Below are 12,100 nucleotides of genomic sequence, written 5' to 3' on the forward strand. Positions count from 1 at the left end.
AATGAATATATATTACGATATATCTATCTTAATCCTGCAACGAGATCAACCTGATCAATTGAAAGTGTTTAGCATTTCAGAGTTGATAGTGATGGAGTTGAGAAAAATAATATACTTTATTAATGAGACTGATGAGAGTTTAGATTTTTCTAAAACTTTCTAAAAGTTAAAGTTTTCGAAAGCCCAGACTTGTTTAGAACTGACATGTTCTAATTTGTATTGCTGGGCCTAGTATACATACCTACATTTATTTATAAAACTGATTCCGTGTTTTTTTTTTTTTTATTGTTTTTTTTTATACAGAGTTATTATTCACTTGACCTGCATACTTTTGCACCGTGGTTACATAACTGTCAGATGAAAAATATGTTGTTGTTTTTTTCCCCCTTGTATACCTAAAATAAGCCGTCTGACTCAGCTGATCTGCACTTTAACTCTTGCAGCCAACACAAAAATTCTGTTGCCTTTGTGTAGAATCGGACATTTGAAATTTTTGGTGGGAAAATACATACAAATATGGCAGTTGTAAACCGGGTTGAAATTAGTTTTCTTTTTCGTGATGTACAAAGAAAAACGTGATTCAACTCATATCAGCGAAGTTATTTGTGAAGGTAAACAGGCGGAAAACTCCGCTGTCAGCATGGTCAAATGTAGTTACATGCTGATCAAATATGGTTACGGTGCAGACTCACTTTGTAAGAGAATAAGCTTCTTTCCATCAATAAAAAAAAAAAACGACTTTTGATTCTTGAAGTAGCCTGCTTGATTTCCTTTGCAACGTGTTTTGTTGTCTATGACATTTCCTACACAGCGGAAGTACGTGAAGGCAGCATCCTCACTGCAGCCGTTATATGATGGTAGGCTGGAGACACGGATGGTTGGGGCCGTCCCCGTCTCTAACCTGGACATGAAAGTGGAACCGATTCGGACCCGGTTATAGAGCCGAGCCACGCTGCGCTTTTATTTATCTGTTGTTGCTCTTAAGGATATCCAGTTAGCAAAAAAAAAAAAAAAAAAAAAAGACAAAAAAATGGAAGACGACTATGTGTGTGAGTACGACTCGACATGGGACACAGAGAGTGATGGAGACGACCCTGCCGGAGAGAGCCAGAACCGTCGGTCAAATCAAGACAAAAACAAGTCTTCCTGGGCTATAGTACGTGCCTTCATTATAAGCCAGCTCAGCCACGACGCACACAAATCTAGTCCTGTTATCCTTCATTTCGGTTCAGGCGCCTGCTGTTTGTGGACAAGCTAATGTTAGCTTTGTGTCCACTGCTGCAACCTCGCTAACTAGCTTAGCTAGCCATTGTAACTTCCTTTTTTTTTTCTATAGATGTTTTCGTTTCGTTTTATTATTTCATCTTTTTGTTAGATGTAGAGATTATATTACTCTGGCATTACAAGTCAAAGAGCTGTTCAGCTTCCTTGTCATGAAAAATAAAATGTATCCCGCATTTATTTATGCGCTAATTAGCTAAGTGGAAACAGACTAATTTTATTTTATTTTATTTATTGCAGTGGCATACCCCTCCCAGAAATATAAGGGCGGCAAAAGACATGCAGAACTACAGAAGAGGATATCCTGTAAGTAGTGTCAATTGAAATTTGAATCTAAAATGATCTCAATTATGAAAAAAATTATAATCAACTCTTTTGAATATTTGTTTACAGAATCTAACAGATGAGTGTTCAGAGGACAAAATGAATAACCTACAATTCTATTTAAATAAGTTTCCATCTGCTCCTGACGGTAATTCATTTATTTATTTTACACATTTATGTTGTTGTTGTTGTTGTTTTTTCTAACTTAACTGTGTTTTGTTGTTTTATTTTGACACAGATGTCTATATTGAGTCCTTTCTGAAAGAATGGAAAAATGACTACAAAAAACTGGAGAGGGTTCACTCTTACATCCAGTGGTATGTGTCACATGACTGTTACGCACTGTTTAGTATTATGCAAGTATATTACAGTTACACAATACATTGATTCAAAGTCATCATCCCTATATTGATTTGGGTTTAATATTGCAATCATAAGACGTGCTCAGATGGAGTCACTTAATGTCAGAAAAATTAATGAATGGATAGATTTTCACTGTCCTTGATGACCACCACTGATCTAGATCTAAGGCTGTGTTCATAGTGACATCAAAAGTGCCCCAAATCTGAACTTTCATGCTCATAGCATGTTTATTCACACTCAGGCTTCTTTCATATGTAGGTCCTAACTCAGATACATAGTTATTGCACTACAAAAATACTCTGTGGATGCAGCTAGTCTACATTTAGTCAGCTCCAAGTGCGCAGCAACTTCAGAACTGATATACACGTGATGATCTGTGTAGCATCAGTATTTAATACCTTAAATACAGCCAGTTGTAGGCAAAATATCAGAACTGAAGGACTGCTAACACTGGGGGCTAATGGTGGCAGCCCATAGTTATGAAATATGGACTGTTGATGTATTAAAACTATATTGAAAATAATCCATCCATCCATTGTCTGTAGCCGCTTATCCATGCAGGGTTGCAGGGAGGCCGGTGCCTGTCTTCAGTGGTCATTGAGCAAGACCAGTCCGTTACATGGGACAAACGGAGACACACAGGACAAACAATCATGCACAAACACTAATAATGGCAATTTAGAGAAACCAATTAAACTAACAGTTATCATTTTGGATTGTGAGAGGAAGCTGGACCGGAGTACCTGGAGAGAGCCCACGCATGCACATGGAGAACATGCAAACTCCACGCAGAAGGACCCCAGGCTAGGATTTAAAGGAGACATATCATGCTATTTAATGTCTTCCTTTTCACATTTAAATCTTTCAATTGTGGCCTTTATAAAGAGGAACGGCGATGCTTTGGTCTGAACTCCTCATTATTGTTACCCTACAGCTTCTCCTTACCCCTGTTCTGAGGTCTGAGAGAAACTCGTTTTGGTGCTGTCTCTTTAAATGCAAAGGAAGCACATCACACTCCACCCCCCCTCCAGGTCGCAGAGCACTCAGCTCCACCCCCTTTGACCATTTGTATGTTGTATTGTACACAATTCATGACGCTGTAATGAATTGTGTGGGATAATGCACCCAACAACTGAACATATTGACTCATCCACTTGTAGCTTCAGCGTCGTTCAGCTGGGAGTACAAAATCGTAGGGGAAAAAAATCAAAATGGAGGATTTGTGTAATTGGTAAGCCGGAAGTCCATGGACTTGTTAAGGTGGTCCGCAGGGAATATTGTGACTAATTGTTCAAAAATCATAATGGAAAATAGGGAAAACTGAACGGCTTGAAGAAATGGGACCCAAACACAATATAAAGATATCTACACAGCATCTGGAGAGACTGCATTTAAATTTCTGCACTCCTAGATGGTAAATTGTAAATGGACTGAACTTGTATAGCGACTCGATGTACACAACAAAATGCACTTAAGGGCTAAAAAAGTTGATTTTTGCACATGTCCCCTTTAAGAGAGAATGTTTTCAACGTGCAAATTCCGGTTTCTGTTCATGCATTTCATAACCACTAGCTTTGGTTACAAAACAATGCACCAGTGATAAAAGAGAAACCTTTTGCAAACCTATAAGAAATCTGGTTTTTTTTTTGGTTTTTTTTGGAGAAACAGGATGCATCTTCATTAAAATCAACAACATAACAGCAAGTTACAAGTTTGAGCTGATTGTGATTTGTAAAAACTTTAACCTAATTGCAAAGACACAGGGCTCGTCTCTTCTTATGAGCATGACATATAAATGCACCCATCTTATTTATGTGCTGTTTATGTCAAAGAGGACACAAACAATGTTGTGGCTTCCTTTTTATGTGTAAAATTATCATCTTGTCTAGACCTGCTTCCATAAAGTCTTTGTAGATTTAAAAGTGTGTTCCAAAAATATTTTTTGTTCATTTGTTTGCGTTTGATATATCGTGCGTTGCTGTTTGCGTATGGGATGGAGAGAATAGAAACATTTGAGTTAAATTCACAAAGATTAGCTCATAGCATATCGATTGATTTTAGAGGGTGGTTTCATTAAATGTTTTTTTCTGTTTTTCCCTCTCCAATCTTATCCCATTACAAGGTTGTTTCCACTGCGAGAACCGGGGGTTAATTATATGGCTTCAGAACTCACCAAGAAGGAAATTGAGGTATGTTCCTACTATTGAAATAAGTGTTTTGAACACGTTTTTTGCTCTGACAGACCTTTAAAATTTAGGTTCTGCAAAACCAAACAGCTTACCGGTAATCCTCTGCGCATTTTTTTAAACAACCTAATAGTCTCTTACTCCCTGTATATAAATATGTATTTACCAAATATCTGCTGGTTGAATACATTACCATTTACTTTTTATGCCATCAAAGAATTTAGTGTCCATGACCTTAAAATTATGTGTTTATTTTCAACCTGGATACATGATATTGGTATAGTTAAAAAGTAATTGTTTTATGCTCTTTTATGTGTAAGCGTATGTTTTATTATGAAACTGGTATATTGCATGTAATATCCTACCATATAGTTACAGAACATGCTGATAAAAGATAAAGTACACCTTTTCACAGTAACACTATTTAGTCAGAGGTTCTACTGGGTTCTACTCCATTAAAAATATTTTTGTAACTTTCCTGCCATGATATTTCTTATTTGTTTAAATTGGCTGCAGAGGTGACGACACACTGAGTGAGAGAGCAGTCGATTTAAAACAGGATTCATTATTTTAAAACTAAGAAAAAATATTATAAAGTTGATCATCATAACTGTCTTCAGCACCTTACATTATCCATTAGCACGGATAGTGTGGTTTACATTGCTAAAATGGCAGCCTCTGTGAGGATTTCGTTCAGAAAGCAGATCCTTGCCTTAACTGAGATTTCTAAAAGGCTTTCACCATGTTCAAAGACGGGCAGAGGTTGAAAGCGAGAGCATCTTTACTGCACTCCATTTGGCCTTCTGTTATCTTTTGAAAGTCTGGTTCTCACAGCCTAAATGAACCACAGACATGTTATAACGTGGAGAAAATACCAAATCCTTTTAAATAACTTCTTAGTTCTCTGTACTTCCTCCGAATGCATTTTTAAACAACTGAGACTGAAAAAGCCAGCTTTTTTTCTTCTTCGTCTTCCTTCGGTGACAACTTCCACACTGAAGAGTGTCGCCACACCCTAGCATGCTGTGTTTACTGATTGGATAAAGAAAAGCTTTCTCCTTTCCAGCCAGTTACTAGTCAAGGCCGATCATCTGGCTTCGTTAATTAGCCCATTTATCTGTGCACCGTTACTGTTAAGGTAAAGTGCTGCTAAATTAAAGTTTGTTGAAATGCCAGTCAGTGTTATGGGAATGAAGCATTTGGCTGTCAATGCTTTAATGCAGCTAACAAATTACTGACTTTGACATTTGTGTAAGAAAGCTGCTATTACCAACTGGACTTTGTGGGCCGGTGTGCAAAACAAGCAAAAGTCCAAATCGAGGAAAGAATAGATCAGATTTAAAAGTAAAAATGAACAAGTGTGTGCGGAGGCGTAGGGAGGCTGCAGCCTGCTCTATTCACAGCCCTGTGCCTAGCAGCATCACATCTATGCACACAGTGAGAGTGTCCACCCTGATGAGGACATTTTCTGTTTGTAAATAGTGGTTGTGTGCTTGCAGCGGCAATTTATCATTTCTCATAAAAGGGGTTTTATGGGTACTATTCTAAGTGCTGTTGTCATGTGCTCGCACTCTGTGTTTTACTGACTCCACTTCCTGGATGTAGTTTCATCCTTCTAGTGTAATCCTCCGCATCTTTCTTTCTGACTTACTCTGCCATATTGAAATTCAGATTTTTATATTATTCATTAATCTAACTGGTCCATCCAGGTTAACCCATTTAGTTATTTCCACTTTTAATTTGATGTATTTATGCTATTTCTGTGTAATAAGTTTAAATTGTTTGCTTATCGCGGAATCCTTTTAGGTGTCGTGTTTTCACATTTCATGTCATAAAAAAAAATCAAACCACGTTTAATTAATTTACCTTGACCTTTGTGCAAAAATTAATAAATGAAAATTACTTTCAAGGAAGATGCAAAAAAATAGGCTATAAAAATATTAAACACTCACCAACCTAATATAATAGTGTTTGCACACTAGGTGGCACTTGTTAAGAACCTTGTGGCATTCTAGTGTTGGGGCATATTTAGTAGTGTTTATTCTTAGATACCTGATATCAAGAATGTAGAATAAATATACAAACAGCTTACCGTAAGAATGCTACTTTGTTAACTTTGAACATTTTTACAGCCTTTTCTGCCTTAGATTATTAAAATAAAGCAATATTTGTAACATTAACTCTCCTGTGTCTTGATATTACCAGCCTTTGTTGCATTAGTTTGGTGTGGAGTGCTTCAGATAAAATGTTGCTGTTAATTTGTTGCATTGGCCATTTTCAAACGCTATAAAAGTGCTTGAGCGGATCCTCTTCTGAATCAGAATGGAGATCAGCAGTAACTATCTGCTGGTGATGTCTGTACCACCAAACCTGCATTCTTTTTGTCGTGGCTCAACTTTACACAAACTGCTCCAAGAGTTGCAAAGTTTGTAGATGCAGACAAATTGTTGAATAACCATCTGTGTCAAAGAAAGGGCTGTTTCAAAAAATAAATTCCAATTATGAATCGATTCTCATATAAATTCCTAATAATCAATTCATATAACCAAAGATAGAGTTTTTTTTCAAAAACAATAAATTTTTCACTGTGTGTGAGCCGGTTTTATTTGCGTGGACATGAGTCCGCATTGACAAGCACACAGAGCCCAATTTTTGCATACGCGGTGTCACACTATAAACTGCTCGGCTTCACATTGAACTGTTTTATATGTGACACCGAGCTTCATTACACTGAGCTGCTCCCAGCAGGCGGTCTCCAGGAGGCGCAGCATCTCAGTCCTTCTCTGTTTTTCACAGACAGATGTGCAGTGGGTGCCTGCTGCAAAAGAAATGGCTCTACATGCTCAACTAGCTAAGCTAATGAAACATTTTACCATCCTTTCGTCCTCTTTATCCCGCTCGGAAAAAGTGTGGGAATTATAGGAATCTGTCACAAGAAATGTTGGCAACAGGTTCGCTCGACAATGAAGGTAAACGGTCTGGAGAGTCCGCGTGGCTCACAGTCTGCGCACAGCAAGTCCAAGCCGACTTTAGCTTAACAACCATGTTAGTTGGTTTATTAGCTCTTCTTCTGCTCTGAGACCTCAGCAGGACAAAGCGGCAAGCTCCGCCTAGTGGTCGGAGGCATGGATGCAACATGCATCACAGGAGCCTTCACACTCCAGTCTGGGAGGTGAATTTTTAATGTCCTATTTTTAATAATGCACCAGGTTAGAGTCCAAAATTTAGTGCCCCTTTTGGTTTGTTATCAAGTATTTTTGAATTAAATTGAATACAAATAGCAGCTGTGGATATCTCTGGTGTTTTTTACCCTGGATCTGTTTGGGTTTTCTGCCCCACAGCGTGCTCATGAAAGCAATTATCTCACCATTCAGGAAGAGGGTTTGGTCCTTACAGGCGCTACCATTACTTTATTAATTTTCAGTTAAATGTTAATATGATACTAGTATCAAATATGTTGCATAACTATACACTCATAAAATTCAGATAACAGGTAAAAAAATGTAATACCGATTTGAGATCGGATTGAATAGAAAAGAATCAATTCTAAATCTTGAGAATCAAATCAATTCTTGAAATTTGAATCAATACCCAGTCTTAGTCAAAGAGCATGTAACCATTAAAAATTATGGAAATTTGGTCAATTATGGAGTGATATTTAAATGCCTCCATTTCACGTCACAATAGATGAACCAGTGTTAATAAGCACATTAAGTTCAAACTTGGGCTTTATCTGAGCCATCGTACCGTCATTTCAACACTCCTGTTATCTTGTTTAAGCTGATTAAACAAACAACCAATCAGGAAACAGGCATGCAACACTGGCATAATTAAATAAAGTCAGGGAATTGCATGTTTTTATCTCTTTCTTCAGCCTTTCATAACTGTTTTTTGAGATCTTTTTTTCTTACTGATACAAAGAAGCTTAATCCATGACCCAGAATAAAAGAGCTTCCAACTGTGATACTAAAACTAGGACCCAGCAGTCCTTCTATAATCCTTGTCTTAACCTTTTGACATTAATTGTGGTAATTTACTTATTGTTACTCTAAAAATGTTTCTTTTCAATGACACTATAATTTAGCATTTATTCTATTTGCCTGGAAGGCTTTCAAAGAGAATGATGATGCCAAAAGAAGACTGGTGGAGGCTTATGAACTCATGTTGGGCTTCTACGGCATACGTTTGGTCAACAAAAAGACCGGTGAAGTGAAGCGTGCAGAAAACTGGAAGGAACGTTTTGGAAACCTGGAGCGGTAAGTACCGATTGCCGTAATTTCTCAGATCGTTCCGCTTTTTTTTTTGTTGTTGTTGTCAGTAATTATAGTTTCAGCCGTCTGATCTCTTGCAGGAATATGCACAACAACCTCCGGATCACCCGCATCCTGAAGAGCCTCGGGGAGCTTGGCTTCGAGCACTACCAGGCTCCGCTCGTGCGCTTCTTTCTGGAAGAGACGCTGGTCAGGAAGACGCTGAGCAACGTCAAACGCAGCGTGCTCGACTACTTCCTGTTCGCCGTACGGGACAAGACGCAGCGCCAAGATCTCGTGCGATTTGCCTACCTCCAGTACGAGCCGAAGGACAAGTTTGTGTGGTGTCCCCGAAAGATCCAGAAACAGTTCAGAAAGGCTGCCAAAAACTCCGAAGTCGTTGGGAACGGAGACGGCAAAGAGGACGTCTTTCAACTGGGTAAAAGCAAAGATGGAGAAGCAGCAGGGAATCAGAAAGAAGATGGGATGAATAACATTACTAAGACTGCGAAAGGAACGGATAAAAGCAAAGAGAAAAGCAAACAGACTGAGGGGTCTCCCGAGCCAGCAGCAGAAGCCGAGGCTGTCGGAAATGGAAATGTGGAGGTTGAGTCTAATATTGGAAATACGAGCAATGGAAATGAATCTCCGGATAACGATCAAGAAATGGATCAGTCCCCAAGTCTAGACGCTACAAAGCATGAGGCCGCCACAGACGGTGGTGAGCAGAAATCTACCAGCAACTCTAAGGCCACCATCCAAGAACTGGACGTTATGCAAACCAGTGCGGACAGAGAAACTGAAAAACCTCCGAAAAAGAAACGAGAGGACGACGAGGTCCCGCCAAACGCCGATCCCGCCGAGGGCTCCGCTGCTGCTGCCGCAGGCAACGCGGAGGACAAGGCTGCCGCTAATAAAGCCGCAGGTCAAACAAGCCCGTCGGCGCACACTCCTCTTAAGACCTCAAAACACTCGCCCTCGCCGTCTTCTGAGAGGGAGGAAAAGATCCCAAGGACTGATTTTATTCAGCCGTCGGATAAAAGGGACGAAGAAATGTCACAGGAAACCGTCTCAGCTTCAAACGGGATGCAAAGCAACAAAGAAGGAGAAGAAGAACAGAGGAATGGGACGGAGTCGGAGGACGTTCATATGGAGTCGACCCCCTCAAGCTCAGATCAAAATGAGGGAGCCTCATGAATAAGTAGTGAAAGAAGAAAACTCAGATGGACTTAGATTTAATGTATTATAAGGACAGAATATGACTTTGAACATTTTCTAGGCCTTATTTCTACTATATTTGATGTTAAGATATTATTCATTGGTTTTCACTTTAAATGAATTACGGTACTCTATATTTGGGTTTCTTAAACTTTCAAGACAAAGATTTAAAAAAAAAAAAGACCAAAAGCAGCAATATGTTACTGAGATGCCATATTTTAAGGCCTAGTCGCCATGTTTCTGACTACTACATGAAGTGGAAAACGGTTCTCTGACGCTGAGTTTTACAGTCGTAATGAAGATAAGCGATTAAACGCTTGTGTATATTTTTATCAGCAGAATAAGGGCATGGTTCAACTAGAATTAAAGCTCCCGGGTTGATTAGATATGATGCAGATTTGGCGTTTTTCTTTGAGTATTGGAACAATCTATACCGAACAGTTTTACTACATGCATCTGCATCGCAGCAAAGTTAATTGATTTTGGCAATTCAGTTCACAGTGAAACCTGTATATTATTTTCAATATTTCAATGGTTTAATTGTCTTATTTTGATTGTCGTGGCTTACCAATAAAAATCCAGACTTCTGCTGTTTAGGAAATTTGAATAGAAAAATTATTTCAAGCAGAAATATTTTCATTTTGTACTGTACATGTACTGAACAGTATAGCCATTCAATACTTGGTCAGGCTGCCCTTTAATTTGAGGGACTACATCCGACCGCATTGCACGAGGGTCAGAATATGTGTGTATTACATAAGACCAAATAAAGCGGTTCATTTTTCAATCCCTCCACAGAGAAAGTCCCGCGTCATTGCTAAAGAAGCTGGCTGTATCCAAGTAGTTTATGGAAAGTTGAGTGGAAGGAAAACAAGGGGTCAGATGAATTTTCACAATAAACTAAAGCTGGCCACTAGAGACACTAGACCCACTAATGCAGACTTCCTTAACGCATCCGTAGAGCTCAGGCAGATCACTTTCATGTCACTGATGCGGTAATTAATGTAATAAGATCCAAGTATTAAGTTGGTATACAGTACAACACATTTTCTAGCATATATCTATATATTTATTGGTCTTATGTAAATCCCTTTTCTGAGATGTTGAATTTTGGATTTTCATTATCTGTAAGCCAAAATGATGATAAGAATAATCATATTCATAATAATTGCGACATAGATTCTAGTGAAATGTGTCCTCTGCCTTTACGGGAGCTGTGGGGCGCCACTGTTCGGCAGCATTCTGGGTCGAATGATCTTGCTCAGGGGCCCACAGTGGCAGTCAGTGTAATAAATCTATGTGTTTCACTTTTTGAACTTAATTACCTAAATTAATTAACTTTTAAATTCAAAGTATTTAGATGCACCTCTATTCCATTTAGTGTGGTAATGAACTGTCTGCGAGAGAAATTTAATATCTACAAAGTGAAATGTGGGTTTCAAACTTCTTTTTTTTAGTCATTTAATTTCAGCAACCTTTTTTGCACTGAGAAATTGTTTTTTTACTATTTTTTTGTTTTTGTTTTTTTTTTATCAGGTTGTTTCTGTGTTTGTAAAACAACGTGCTGGTTTCTGTTCCTCCCAATCCTGCTGTTCAACTAAAATCAAGGTCATTGACGTCACGTTTCAGACGACGCTGTCGTGCTGATTTGGGAAGTCGGCTGCTGAACAATTGAAAGCCTTGCCAAAAAAAAAACAAAAAAAATGTGATGAGACTGGTTGATTGTACAATGTGTTTGTCTTGAATGGAATGATAAAACGCTTTGGCTGTAACTTAAACTCTGTATGTTCCTCTGAGATTGGTGCATTCCTTGGAAACGAAAGCTCCAGCGTGATCAGGCATCGGTTTTATATTTGCACTGATTTCCGCTGTGACTTGTTGAAGCTACTGTATTTTACCCGAATAGACCTTTATAATAATTTCCCAGTTACACACCTGGCTGTCACGAGAGCTGAATAAAGTCATGCTATTTTCTGAAACCGAGCCATGTAAAATCCCATTCATTTGGCTTTTAGGGTAGCAGGAGAGCCGTGGGAGCTCCAAAGAAACTTTTAATGTTTTCATTCTTCCATTTGTTGCTTTTTCATTATCATAAGGTTATGTATATTTAGTAACAGTTGGCTGGAAAATGGAGATTTTATTTGGTTATTAGAATACAGCCTCTCGTGAGTAACCATTAACAGGCCTACGGTAGGCCAGGGATGTCCAAACTTTTTGGTACATGGGCTAAAATTGTCAAAGGAAATCGAGGACCAAATAATGAACACACATTTTTTTTTTTAAACCAAAAAAAATTTGTTAATTTTTGACCTGCTCTAAAAAAATATGATAATTTTAAATAAATTAATTAAGTCAGATTATTTTCTTGGAAATTAATGTGTAAATCATTTGTAGATCAGACATTTAAAAAAGGGTTTTGCTCATTTGTTGTATTAAAAGATGGCCGTCCAGTTTGCAAAGTATTTGGAATAATTTAAT

At 38.3% G+C, this 12,100-nt stretch overlaps 1 protein-coding gene across 1 annotated transcript; it reads left to right on the plus strand.

The window, feature by feature from the left end:
* Positions 1 to 748: 748 nt before the first annotated feature.
* Positions 749 to 11,605, plus strand: ogfr (opioid growth factor receptor). Its single transcript, XM_036139624.1, has 7 exons — positions 749 to 1,156; positions 1,522 to 1,587; positions 1,675 to 1,753; positions 1,844 to 1,922; positions 4,091 to 4,157; positions 8,262 to 8,410; positions 8,506 to 11,605. The coding sequence occupies exons 1-7, from the start codon at positions 1,031 to 1,033 to the stop codon at positions 9,599 to 9,601; spliced, it is 1,662 nt and encodes a 553-aa protein (XP_035995517.1). The 5' UTR covers positions 749 to 1,030; the 3' UTR covers positions 9,602 to 11,605.
* Positions 11,606 to 12,100: the final 495 nt, after the last annotated feature.

This window comes from Fundulus heteroclitus, chromosome 1 (genome assembly GCF_011125445.2).
Source record: "Fundulus heteroclitus isolate FHET01 chromosome 1, MU-UCD_Fhet_4.1, whole genome shotgun sequence".
Lineage (NCBI taxonomy): Eukaryota > Metazoa > Chordata > Actinopteri > Cyprinodontiformes > Fundulidae > Fundulus > Fundulus heteroclitus.

Bases quoted from the DNA above. Each gene is read 5' to 3' on its own strand.
- ogfr (XM_036139624.1), top strand. From the start codon at position 1,031: ATGGAAGACGACTATGTGTGTGAGTACGACTCGACATGGGACACAGAG. The intron at 1,923-4,090 runs GTATGTGTCACA...TCCCATTACAAG, and splicing joins GTTCACTCTTACATCCAGTG to GTTGTTTCCACTGCGAGAAC. The intron at 8,411-8,505 runs GTAAGTACCGAT...GATCTCTTGCAG, and splicing joins CGTTTTGGAAACCTGGAGCG to GAATATGCACAACAACCTCC.